The sequence below is a fragment of the Alosa sapidissima genome, chromosome 1, assembly GCF_018492685.1.
Source record: "Alosa sapidissima isolate fAloSap1 chromosome 1, fAloSap1.pri, whole genome shotgun sequence".
Taxonomy (NCBI): domain Eukaryota; kingdom Metazoa; phylum Chordata; class Actinopteri; order Clupeiformes; family Clupeidae; genus Alosa; species Alosa sapidissima.
Genome location: NC_055957.1, coordinates 47,749,042 through 47,761,429, shown reverse-complemented (window position 1 = coordinate 47,761,429; position 12,388 = coordinate 47,749,042). Strand labels below are relative to the sequence as shown.

At 42.6% G+C, this 12,388-nt stretch overlaps 1 protein-coding gene across 7 annotated transcripts in view; it reads left to right on the top strand.

Annotated features, from left to right (window-relative positions):
* Positions 1–1,870: 1,870 nt before the first annotated feature.
* rnf220a (ring finger protein 220a) overlaps positions 1,871–12,388 on the top strand; it is a 138,140-nt gene continuing 127,622 nt past the window's right edge. For 2 of the 7 annotated variants that reach the window (XM_042104311.1, XM_042104284.1), the window contains exons 1-2: positions 1,871–2,160; positions 11,827–12,388. The exon at positions 11,827–12,388 is cut by the window's right edge and continues 329 nt beyond it. In XM_042104311.1, coding sequence (XP_041960245.1) covers positions 12,051–12,388 — 338 coding nt within the window. In that variant the 5' untranslated portion in view covers positions 1,871–2,160; positions 11,827–12,050. The remainder of the gene's footprint in view (positions 2,161–11,826) is intronic. The other 5 variants (XM_042104329.1, XM_042104273.1, XM_042104319.1 and 2 more) reach the window with 3 other exon arrangements.

Here is a 12,388-nt window from a genome sequence, read left to right as displayed (position 1 = left end):
TCATTTAGCCGCTCTTAACATTGCCATGTCTTAGGCTAAGTGACAGCGATGAATAGCCATCTCAAATACACCCCTGACAGAGGATAATGAGGAGCTATGGACACACATAATTTTCCCCATACAAGGCCTTTGTGTAAGGCATTGCTCTCAAAGTCTTCTGTTACAATGTTTGACTGCAGCCCAGTTTTGTAAAGATGATAATTAAGACCAGTGAGATGTCTAGAAATGATGTCTGTGTTATTAAATCAGTCCAAGTGTCCCATCCAGTGGGTCTCTCGATTTATAGACTGTATAGGACATGTCAAAATCAAAAATGTGATTTAGAAAAATTAGGATTTCAGGCAAATCACTTTTAAATATGTGTATCTCTTTTCAAAGGATATTTAAACAAAAAATCATGAAAACATACAGCATGTTTCTTTAATAGACCTATGTGGGGAGGTATTATTTTACTGAAAACGACAGGAATTTTGCTTTGACGAACCCCTGTCTAGTAAGTGAAGGCCAGCAACTGCAAGGTTCATTCATTATTTTTCATCCCAATTTAATATTATACAGAGGCCTGTTACAGTATTTCAACCTGATTTTATGCTTCCAGTCCACAGACATAGGTTTTGTCATATGATACAGTGCAAAGAGAATGTAAAAAAAATTAAATCGCATTAGGGGTTTGCAAAAAGGGGTTCAAACGGCATTGTGCACCAGGCCTGTAAAGAGAAGTATCATCAAAGCAGCGCTTTAGCAGTCCACATCAGTCCATTTAGAAACATGTTAAGGGACTGAGCGAGGAAATTTGATTTTGAATAGGGAAGGACCTCGGACATGGATGGGCTTTTTCCTCCTCTGTTGCCCCGACTCTCAAACGGATGTCATTAGCAACACAAGAGAGTGCTAATGTAACGCACTGAGGTCCATATGTATGGCCACTGAACTCCCACCCCCCATCTCCGCTCCATCAGTCCCATTATAGACAGGGAGCAGGACCACGGCGTAAATAATACACACGCATGGGGGGAGTAGGCCTACGTGTCTGAATATCATTCACGACACACACTGAACATGGCAAAAACATGGCGTAACGTGGTCATCAGGGTAATCCAAAGTGCACATTTGATAGCATTTATGTATCCTAATGATAAGGTCTGCGCGAGTGCCTCCTCAGAGTCTGTCTCCTCTCAGCTCAATGAGCAATGCAATTCATCTTCTATCCAGCAGGTGGATGTAATATCTGAATTAAGGGTTCTGTTATAGGCTACGTTACCACTCGAATCTCCAGCCTCTACCAAGCAGCACCTAGTGTTTCTTAAATACTAAACTGTTTTCACAAATCGTTTTAAATGTTCTTTGGTTGCAAGTTGTACCCACAATTTAGCAACTCAAAAATGCAAAGGTAAAGACCAATGACAATTTAGCTGTTTTATACCCTGAGACATTTTTGTTGTATCTTATCAACTTATATTCCATAAACAAGCGCAAGCAGCCATTCCGAAACTGTTATAATGTTGGATTTCTGTGTATTTAAAAAAATATTAAATTGATTTTCCCAGGGGGCCTACTTATTGTTTTAGAGCAAGAATTGGCTACGTTTGACTGGTGAACTTTCCCGATAATGTCCAAGACAGTTGTCCTCTTACCTGTCCTAGACTGGAAAGGAAAAACAACATTCAGCGTTTACGTCTTTTGTTTGACTGTGGACTTCATTTCCCATGGTCTCCTCCACAGTAGAGTAGTCCGAAGATAATTCATTCAGTGCTCACAAAACAGCGCTGAAATCCCTCAAGGGAGCGCGGAAAGGGGGGTTGGGGGACAGGGAGGAGGAGAGAGGAATGGGAGAGAATGTCAGTCATTGAGCGAACCTGGCGCTGAGCGGCAGCACTGCACCTAAAACACTGTTTGTGAATGTGAACCATCCACCTCAGAATCACTCTGCCTTTCGCATTTTTTTTGCGAGTCCACGCAGATTCCTTCTGCAACTGATACCATTGTGAACCTTCGAGTTGGGACAGCAGCTACCTTCTCTGAATCCAACAGCGTGCTACGACTTCTTTCTACTCCATGCTTCTCCGTTATCTCCTGTGCGTTCGCTCGTCTGCCCTGAAAAGTTTCGGTCGTGAGGATAAAAGGACATCTTGAATCTTCAAAGGGATTGTTTTAAACAACGTAAGTGCACCGAATGTCTTGACAGAGCTTGTTTATGATCACCAGTTGACTCGATGGGACCTTGCTCTTGTTTAACTTTCTTTTACATCAGACGGAAAATCCTGCCTTATCTCAATGTCTTATACGCTAAGTCATTGCCCGAAGTGTGGTAGGCAGAGACCTTTGCTTCAGGACATTGTCAAACATTTGTTATTACATTTAAAACCAGCCCGTCTTTGTATGTTAATCACCTCTATGTGCATGTCACCAGTGTGTCATTTCTGACATTTTATGATGAATGTGTCGTCAACGTTTTCCCTCTTTACTTTTGGTTTGTCTTTTTGGGTGTAAAAGCGGGAGCGTTCGGGTAGTTGGAGTTTGCTTCATGGACAGAGTTAGGTGCCAGTTACGCGAGCAGAACACACAGGACATTTGTTTAAACTTATCACATGATTAACATACTAATGAGAAGACCTGCAACTTGCTTTTTTCTCTTTGACGTTGCCTTTGTTTTGGAACACATTTCTATTCTTAAGCTTGAACTCGAAGGAAAATGTGGTAGCCTAATATCACCGGAGGAACGGACCAATTTACACCTGACATGGTGTCAACACCTTAACATTTTGGCCATGCGGAATTGTAACTGAGATCTCATGGTATCGCTGCTCACTTTCACTGCTAATGTTTGTCACGGGCCTACTTAAACAAATCAACTAACCCTCCTCGGTGCCACTTCAGATTTGACATTTACTAAGACCAGTGGGACGTGGCTCATCTCATTAACTGTCCAGCGAACGGATTTAGTTTAACTGGATTAAACCTATAGGCGTATTTGATGTGGTCATAAAAATGCAAATACCTGTGGTTGCTCATATGGAGTAGGCCACACTCACTCTTACAGTTTTAAACTTACTGTTTTAACAGGCCACCGGACTTCTTGATGAGAACATGAACACGGGTTGTTTTGCTTTGCCCTTTCAACATCTCTCCAAGCATTTGGGCGCGAGTAGCTATAATTCTTCTTTGGAGTGAATAATTCAATTTAACGCTGGCACACTAATCAGAGCATAAATTAACACTCATACAAGGCCAATAATGCGGATTGTTCGGAGGCCACAAGTGACTGTAGGCTTGTAAGAGTAGCAAGTGTGTGTGTGTGTGTAAAAAGAGAGAGAGAGAGAGAGATTACAATTCCATAGAAATCTAGAACTGTAGTGTCATATACTCACTAAAGTTGTGTTTTGATGGTTCCAAGACTTCCCACTTCCGTGTGGTGAGTGGGACCCTCACAGGACCTAAACCGAAAGCTTAGCCAAGTCGTCAGCAGTACCAAGGGAAACACCTGTTTACTATGGACCACTACAATTTACATCCTGCCTAGAACGACAGACTGGGCTACAAGCTCGAATGTTTCCGCCAAACTGATAAGCTGTAAAATGAGTCGCTGCATACAGAGTACGTCAAGCCTAATTCACAATAATGAACACAAGGAGTAGCTGGGCTGTGCGTCTCCTCTCAAGCTTATCTCGAGTTTGACACTATATCATTATATGGGTTTATACAAGCAGACCCTAGTTTTAAGACTGAACTCATTATAGTTGAAATAAAGTAGTGTTTCCTCAGCTGAAACATATTGTGGCCTATTTATTGAAGAGCATAATGACTTGGTTTGATTTTATTGCAGTTTTATAGAATTGAGTTTTAATAAAATTATGGTTGATAATAATAAAAACATTTGTTGCCACCCACCGTGTGCATAATTTTTAGATATTGAGGGAGTAAATTAAAGCATAGGCCTAGTTGTGAAAGTAGTTTTTTTTATTGATAAACATTGAACAAGTTTTATTTTAACGTTACCAAAAGCTTTAAACCATTGCGTTCTGTCGCATGCAGAGGACTTTCCGCTTTAGGATAGGCATCTATATTTGTGTGAAACGTTTAACTGCTTCATTGAAATGGTCGAAGTTATGAGCTGGCTATATGTTCTAAATTGAGCAATTTAAAATAGACAGTGAGAGGGCTGTTTTATATTTTGAGATATAGAAATATCCCAAAATAAAGCAGTATCATTTACTTACAATTACATTTCAAGTGAACCTTACCAGACAACTTATTCACCAATTCTGCCGATGCAGTTGGAAAAAAAGAACTAGGAAATTAAGAACAGTTCTTGCAAGGAACACACTTGCCTGTGATGACACCAAACTTTGTTATGTTTTGTAGTTTACCCATGCAATATGCATTATCTGTCGGTGGAAAGAAGGGGCTTCACCAACTGTGAGAGCAAATCTGGCTGCTTCACAAGGTTAGATGACCTTTCACATTTTTCAAGACATAAATCATTAGTCATCACAATCAAGCTTGTGATTATAGTATGTGATTGTGTTAAATTGTGGGCTACTAATTGTGTTAATCAGTGTGGAAGATCTTTAATAAACCACACGTAGGGTGTTCAGGCAAGCAATAGCCTGTCTGTTCGACGGATTGTGTGAACATAAGTTAGGATGCCATGTGAGGAACACATGTATTATATACAAATGTTATTTTTTAAAACAGATTTGCGCTTCCGGTCCATGGAACACTCACAGCATTTAAACATGATCTCAACAATGCAGTGATAGAATTTAACATTTATTTTAAATTGATCATTTAGATTTGTTTAAAGGCTACACGCATCATTTGTTAGGAGCTTCGAATTGGAATTTGTTTTTCTCTTCTACACATTTCCTTAAAAAGGAATTCCCTATGGTTTTGTTCCCTAAGCACCGCAGGAGAGACGCATGTGAACAGAAAGTCGAGGTTGCTGCAAGATAGAAAAGTAACAGATGATTTATTTGTCAGCGTTTCGATTTCTAGCGCCGGCGCTTCTTTTTTATCCTTTTCAGCGGCGATGTCAGCTGTTATTGCTTCACATTGATTCCCTTGCAAAGTGAGAAGTGAACTAAAATTAATGTCGATTCCAGTGGCCGGGTCAATAGCCAGAGTTATTTTAATCTGGATTTGTGCGCTGCGCGGAATTAAAAAACGGAGAGCGAGCAAGCGGAATGAAACACTTTCTTTCTCGCCAACAATTAGGAGGGCATCTCTTTAGCAGTCTTGTCTGGTATGCATGGAACGTTTCGAGGAAACAGAAAAGAGCAACCGCAAGTAGTGCGCTTCACTTTTGGATAATTTGTGACAGTGTTCAAAGCGATTGGCACCGCCGGTGCTGGCTGTTTAGAGTATATTTTTCAAAGTCAGACCGACGCTTCCAACATCGAAAGTAAATTAACCTCAGATTTCATCATTGCGCCGACTTGATAACCCCTGGTCTATTAACTCTTATCGATGTAAGCTGTTTTTTGTCGTATATTAAAAGTAGAATTAACCCATCTAAGAACGCACAACCCCGCCCCCACTCATGTTTATATTTTGATGTGCTAATAAACACTTCACTGAAAACTAATTTGTCATGCAGACGGTGGTACTGCATGGTAATTGAAATGAACACCATGACAGTAGGCTAAATTAAAAACGGTGTTTGAACATGTGGCACACAACAAATTTCAAGATCCACATGCAGCACAGTAGCATAAATTATACACGTTTTTGTTGTTACACATTTGTTAAATTAGTTATTTTCAATGGCAAGAGGTTCAGGAGGAAATAATAAAATTGACAAACAGGGGTGGTCGAGGATAACTTCCGCATCCTCTTTCCTTTATATTTTGGTGCGCTCAGACACGCCTTTGCATGTGCCTTTTTAATCAATTCCAAAGCGGAACATTTGACATTTTATGGTGGGGAAGGCTACTTGTAGGTTTTGGCAGCGACGCCTTTACATAGTTGTTTAGCTTTATTTGTTGCTTTTTTTTCCATGGTGTAACGGTTACTGATGCTAATTAAAACAGTAGTGTGGGCCTATGCATGCGTATTAGGGAATTGCTGTGTGCAGGTACTCCTAAAGTGTATTTTTTTTTGTGTAAAGTGTAATTCAAACCTTTAATTGTTATATACATGCCCATTTAATATAACTGTATGACACAAAAATATAGAATTGTAATAATGAAACACGCAATGTCCATGTGAAGACATGTCCCCATATCTATATATAATAATGATTTTGTTTATTTGATTGGATCTACTATGGCAACAAAGTGTTTTTAAAAAAAACGTTTTTAAACTATATTTTAAAAATGAAAATATTCCAATACTTTTCGCTGGTGGGCTTAGCATTAATGTATAAAAATGTAGACGGACTTTTAAGAGCAGGTGTTTTATCAGCATCACACAGTTTAGATAGAAATAAAACACATCACCAACAATATCCTACTTTTTTCTTGCTTCTCCTCAAGTGTGTAAACTGTTACACACATACACAACACAGATGTTTGAAAATATTTTAGATGAATGTATTTTAATTATTCTCCATTTGAGAAAAAGTATGAAATTGTACAGTTGTACCCAGAGCTTTCTGACAACTTAACACAGGAGCTTTTTTTCTGCATAGGGTGTGATGAATTTGGTGAAAACTAAGACAACAGGCACATTGTCGGAACAGCCGTAGTGGGCTCCCACTGATGATATGAGTTTTTGAAATAACAGCTATCAGATATTTTTTCCTCTCTCCCATTTCCCCATTTGTCAATTATTAGGATCTGAGTTTCAGCACTAGAAAATAAGTTAAGTTAATTTTCAGATGCCTCCCCGAAGGCATTAGCAGTGCATTTACTTGAGATCGATTGAAGACAGATATCTATCAGCTTGTCTTAGTGCTTCTTATTGCCCTCCCACACAACTCCAACCCTGGAGTGGGAAGCAGTTTGTCTCCGGAATGCAGACATTTGCAAATGCCATTTATTTAATTACACCATCCTTTAGACATTCATCTGTGCACACGTATGCCTGGGGGCATTCATATATATATATATACACCTGCGTACACAGATGCACATCACACATTACACATTATGCGAATGATCATTTGTGTAACACTAAACGTGCATTCTTGGCACACACACACACACACACACATAATCACACATAATCACACATATACACACATGCGCACTCGTACACAGAGGGGAAAGCAAGCCTTGCACATGTGTGATGGCCTCGGGCCCTCGGTGGTGGTGCGTGGTGTTGACGGAGCAGCTGAATTAGTCAGGGGTGTTTTATAAGGGAGGCTGGCCAACAAGTTGTCATCGGGTGGGTGGGGTGGGGGGCTTGGAGGCTGACTGCATTTTCCCTGCATGGGCTTTGTTATCTATTATGGACAAGCTGCTGTCCAGTAGTGACGGCTGGCCTATACTGGAAAGCAAAGGGGGAAAAACCTCTCTCTCCCCCCTTCTCTCTCCCTCTCTGTCTCTCTCTCTCTCTCTCCCTCTCTGTCTCTCTGTCTCTCTCCCTCTCCCTCTCTCTCTCTCTCTCTCTCTCTCTCTCTCTCTCTCTTTATGTCCCCAGTCTCAGTGTGCTGGACAGCGGAGGTGAGGATCGGTGTGGTGGGCGCTCCTTTGTAGTCTGGTGCGTGTTTGGAGCCCAGGAGCCAGACACCTTGCAAATAATCTGGACTTAGGGAGGAATGAGTTGGCTCAGGTGGGCGGGATGAGACAAACAGCCCAACAGTCCCTGAAATGAAAAGGCCGGGCCACGGGAAACTTTGGGGAAATTATTTTTGTTCTCAGTGAATCACATTTACCCGTCACTGAATCGTTGAAATAAGGCTTTCTCTCAGAGGAGAAATTGTGTAAAATGTGTGTTAGACAAAATAAATAAATAAATAAATTGAAGATATGGTAGTTACTGGTTTGACGCATGGCATCCCTGGAAGCCGCACGCAGATATTTTGCAGATTGATGGCTGATAGTCATCGGCAGATTTTATTGTGTGTCATATACTGGGGAGAATTTATTTGTTGTTAGTGAACTACTGTTGTGTGGCACAGCTTGTACAGTCATTATTGATTTAGCTTGCTGTATATCCAAGTGTCATTATCCCCCATCTAGTGCTTGCTCCTGTATTAAATCTCTCTTTCACCTCGCCATACGTGCCTTCTTTCCATCTTTTTTTTCCTCCTGGTGAGCAGCTGTGGCGTGTTATTGAATTGCACCTCTGTAGTTTTCATATCATGTAGGTTGTGATTCTAATTCAGCAGGAAATATGAGCCCGGCTGTCCCGAGTCGCCAGAGCTGGCGGCGGTGACGGACTGTATTTTCAATAGTATTGACTGTCCAGCAGCCTTCGGTCCCCCCAAAACAGACAGTGCAGCGCGGAATACAGAGTGTGCTCTTAGAGGAGCAGACCACAGGATGCGGATGAGATAGTTTACCCTCCTAGTGCCATATTGGCAAATATTGGATGGCACCACTGGACTTGACTGAGAGGGGGAAATGGGTTTGAATGCAAGGGAAGACTGTGGTTTGCATGCGTGAAATGCCATGTTACGAAAAAAAAATATATAGGGTTCCTTGCCAGTGTAAATTTAGCCTTGTGTTTTGTCTGGTAGTGTAGTAATTATTTCAAAAGATGTGCAGGACAGGTTGTGTCTTTGTAGTTTGGTAGATGTAAATGAACTCTGAACATGAATACAAATTACTTCCTGAATTATTTGATTTTCATGTCTTTGTTTATTTAATGTTGCAGTGTAATACAATACTGCATGACTGTTGCTCAGACGCCCCCTCCTCTCTTTCTTTCCCTCTGTGTCTTTGTGTGTGTGTGTGTGTGTGTGTGTGTGTGCGTGTGTGTGTGTGGGTTTCTCGGGGTATTAAATGACAGTGTCTGCCCTGTCCTGTAATAAAATGTAAGAGTGGCACTTTCACGGTTGTCAACAATCTCTAAATATACTAACTGACAGGGGAAAGCACAGATGCCGTGGTTTGAATGTAATTTTCCACGGAAACTTTTATTCATTCGAGACTTACAATTGCCTTGCAGTCAGATTTTGACAAGCATTTTTTTCAGTATTAAATCTTATTTTATTTGTTTTCTTCTCTTCAGCCACACCAAGGGAATCTATCTTTGACAACTTTTTATCTGCACTGTTTCATAGCATGTCATTGTTTTAACATCAGGAACTTTTGGAGTGGAAATATATTGCATGTCAGTATGGCTGACACTGTGATAGGACAAATGAAATCTCAAGAAAGTCATTTTAAAGACAAATAAAATGTGAGCTACGGTAACTTCTCTGCTCCATTGCCAATGATAAGTTTGGTTAGAGTAATCAGCTGTTCCCTACCATGCAAACAGCATCCCTGACTGCCATATTCTAAAATGGTGGCACCGTTGTTCAGCATGTATAAAGCAGAAGGTTTATCATTTTATGCGCATTCAAATGTTAGATGTATTAAAGTGGAGACTCATTTCTACACTCATAATTTGGCGTTATTGCTGAAGGTATGGCGGCTAGTTCAAATGCAGCCACTGGGAATGGAGTGTTTTCTTTGGATGTAGCTGTCGTAAATTCTTGTCATGCTGCAATTTAGTGTTCTCCCTTGATCTGTTTCCATTTCTATTCCATTTCATTTCTCATTTCACTTCAGTCTCTACTTCTCCTCAATGCCATCATCATCATCATCATCATCATCATCATTGTCATCAGCATGATTATCATCACTTCTATTCCTTCTTCTTCTTCTTCTTCTTCTTCTACTTTTTAGTCTTTATATTTTCCTCACCCTCTCCTCTTTCTTCTTCTCTCTGTGCTGTTCTGGGTTTGTGTGTGTGAGTGTCAGGCTGACTTGCCCTGCCCTTGTGTCAGGCAGCAGCAGAACAGCACACTCAGGCCGCTCAGTCTGTTCTGTGCTTCTGTGCCTCTGGGGTGGCAAGCAGACCAGCTAAACAGCAGATAGGAGAGGAGAGGAGAAAGGAGAGGAGAGGACAGGAAAGGAGAGGGGGGAAGTGAGGAGAAAAGAGAGGAGAGGAAAGGAGAGGAGCAGAGAGAAGAGGAGAGAGTGCGGGAGAGCCAGAGGAACGATTAGCACATGTGTATCACACTCAGACTGCTTGCGTTTTCTCTTCGGCCATCCGGGGATATCCTGTGTCCTTTTATTGGATTGTCAGTTTCACACTGCCTCGCCACGCTGATGGTAATGATAATAAAATTGAAATATCCAGGTACTTATCACTGTATTACCTTGCTATCAACACCTAGACGGACTCATTTTTTAGAGGTTATCCGAGGGGAGAGATCTGATACAGAGAACTGAGAGACGGGGTGGAGGGGTGATGAGGGAAGGGACAAGGGTGATTTTTTTAAATTCATTTTTTTATGTCCCCGTGCATTTTCATGGTGCTATTTTACCTGCTAAATAGTGTGCAAGACGGAGCACAATGTGATTTGTGGGCATCTGGCCAGCCGTGAGTGGTGTAGTCGTACACGTTTCCACTGGGCAGGAGAGGCCAAACACGTCTCGGTCATGTGTGAGATAATGGAAAGCTCATTTCAGATCATGTCCGCTGTGGGGTCTGCGTCTGCTGTGTGAATACAGAGGTTATATTACAGGCTTTGATGTACATGCTGTGATAATGATAACATGTCTATATTTTAATGCCCTTGAACTTGCCTTAATGCTAGTCTGCATGGACTTTGAAACATTATGGGTGTGTGTTTGTTTGTGTGTGTGTTTGTTTGTGTGTGTGTGTGTGTGTGTGAGAGAGAGAGAGAGAGAGAGAGAGAGGCTGGTTGAAAGAGTGAGCATTTGAATATATGTAACATAGTGGCAAATTGTTTTTAAGGCATTGCTTACTCTAGAGGAATTCTCTTTAATGTTAATATTTATGTGTTATTGATACAGTGCTCTTAGGATTTATGAGTGTAATATTTGTAGTCTTTTGTGATTTATAAGGGAGAATATTTAATTTTGCTAAGTGTGTAACATTTCAAATCCTTATTAAGTAAGATCAGAAATTAATAATGTACAGTAATTCAAGCCATGATTATTAAGTCTTGACAATTTATAACAAATGCACACACACACACACACACACACACACACACACAAACAAACACCCGCACACACTCATTCATATACGCACACACACACACACACACACACACACACATACACACACCTTGAAACTGTCACCACTACCATCCATCATTAAATCAAGTCACACTTTCCCCCAATCGGCCCATCTAAATCCTCCAGAGGACCTCATGTCTCTGTTGCACCCGCTGGGGGTCAAGAGGTGAAGTGCGGCTAATTTATTCATTCAGTCAAATTTCCTGTGCAGATGGCGGCCCGATATGATATCAGCGTGCGAATCCCACCGGGGGGGTGGGGGGGTGAGGAGGGTGAGGAGGGTGAGCGAGTAGCGTGCGGGCCGAAGCGGCTCAGGGGAGCACGGGGAGTCGGAGCCGGAGCTGGGCTCTTATCTGATCGCCAGGGCTGCCTTTATCTGCCACAGACGCCGTTCCGCTCCAGCGACACAGAGATGCAGAAATAAGAAGCTTATATGCGATCAAAACCAGAGATCTGCAGGAGGGGAAAAAGTTTCAACTTCTTGGGAAGAAGGAGAGGGAGATATAATGTTATGCACACACATTCTCATGCACACGTACACACACACACTCACACAGAGTTTGTCTCTCTCTCTTAACACACAGGGGTTAGCAGACTTTTGTTGTGGTTTTGGGGATGTGTATGTAGACGTCTATGTGCGTGTGTGTGTAGGTGCTGACAGCTACTCTTCCTTTTTTCACAGGAAGAGGAACTTCAGGATGACCCCTCAGTGAGACTGACCCACGACCCGAATTCCTCCGCGCAGAGACCCACCCCCCTCCCCCCCCCCTCGACCCCAGTGTCTGACTCTCTCCAGTGCCGAGTCCCCTACCTAACACCGCCACCATAAACCCCACACTGTCCACCTTCCTCCCCTCCTCCCTCGTCAGCTCGCCCCCTCCCCCGCATCCCCTCCCGGACTCCATCATGGACCTCCACCGCGCGGCCTTCAAGATGGAGAGCTCCTCCTACCTGCCCAACCCACTGGCGTCGCCGGCGCTCATGGTGCTGGCGTCCACGGCCGAGGCCAGCCGCGACGCCTCCATCCCCTGCCAGCAGCCGCGCCCGTTCGGCGTGCCCGTGTCCGTGGAGAAGGACGTGCATCTGCCCTTCAACAACGGCTCCTACACCTTCGCCTCCATGTACCACCGGCAGGGCGGCGTGCCGCCAGGCTTCCCCAACCGGGACTTCCCGCCGTCGCTGCTCCACCTGCACCACCAGTTCGCGCCGCCCAACCTGGACTGTTCGCCCATCAGCATGCTCAA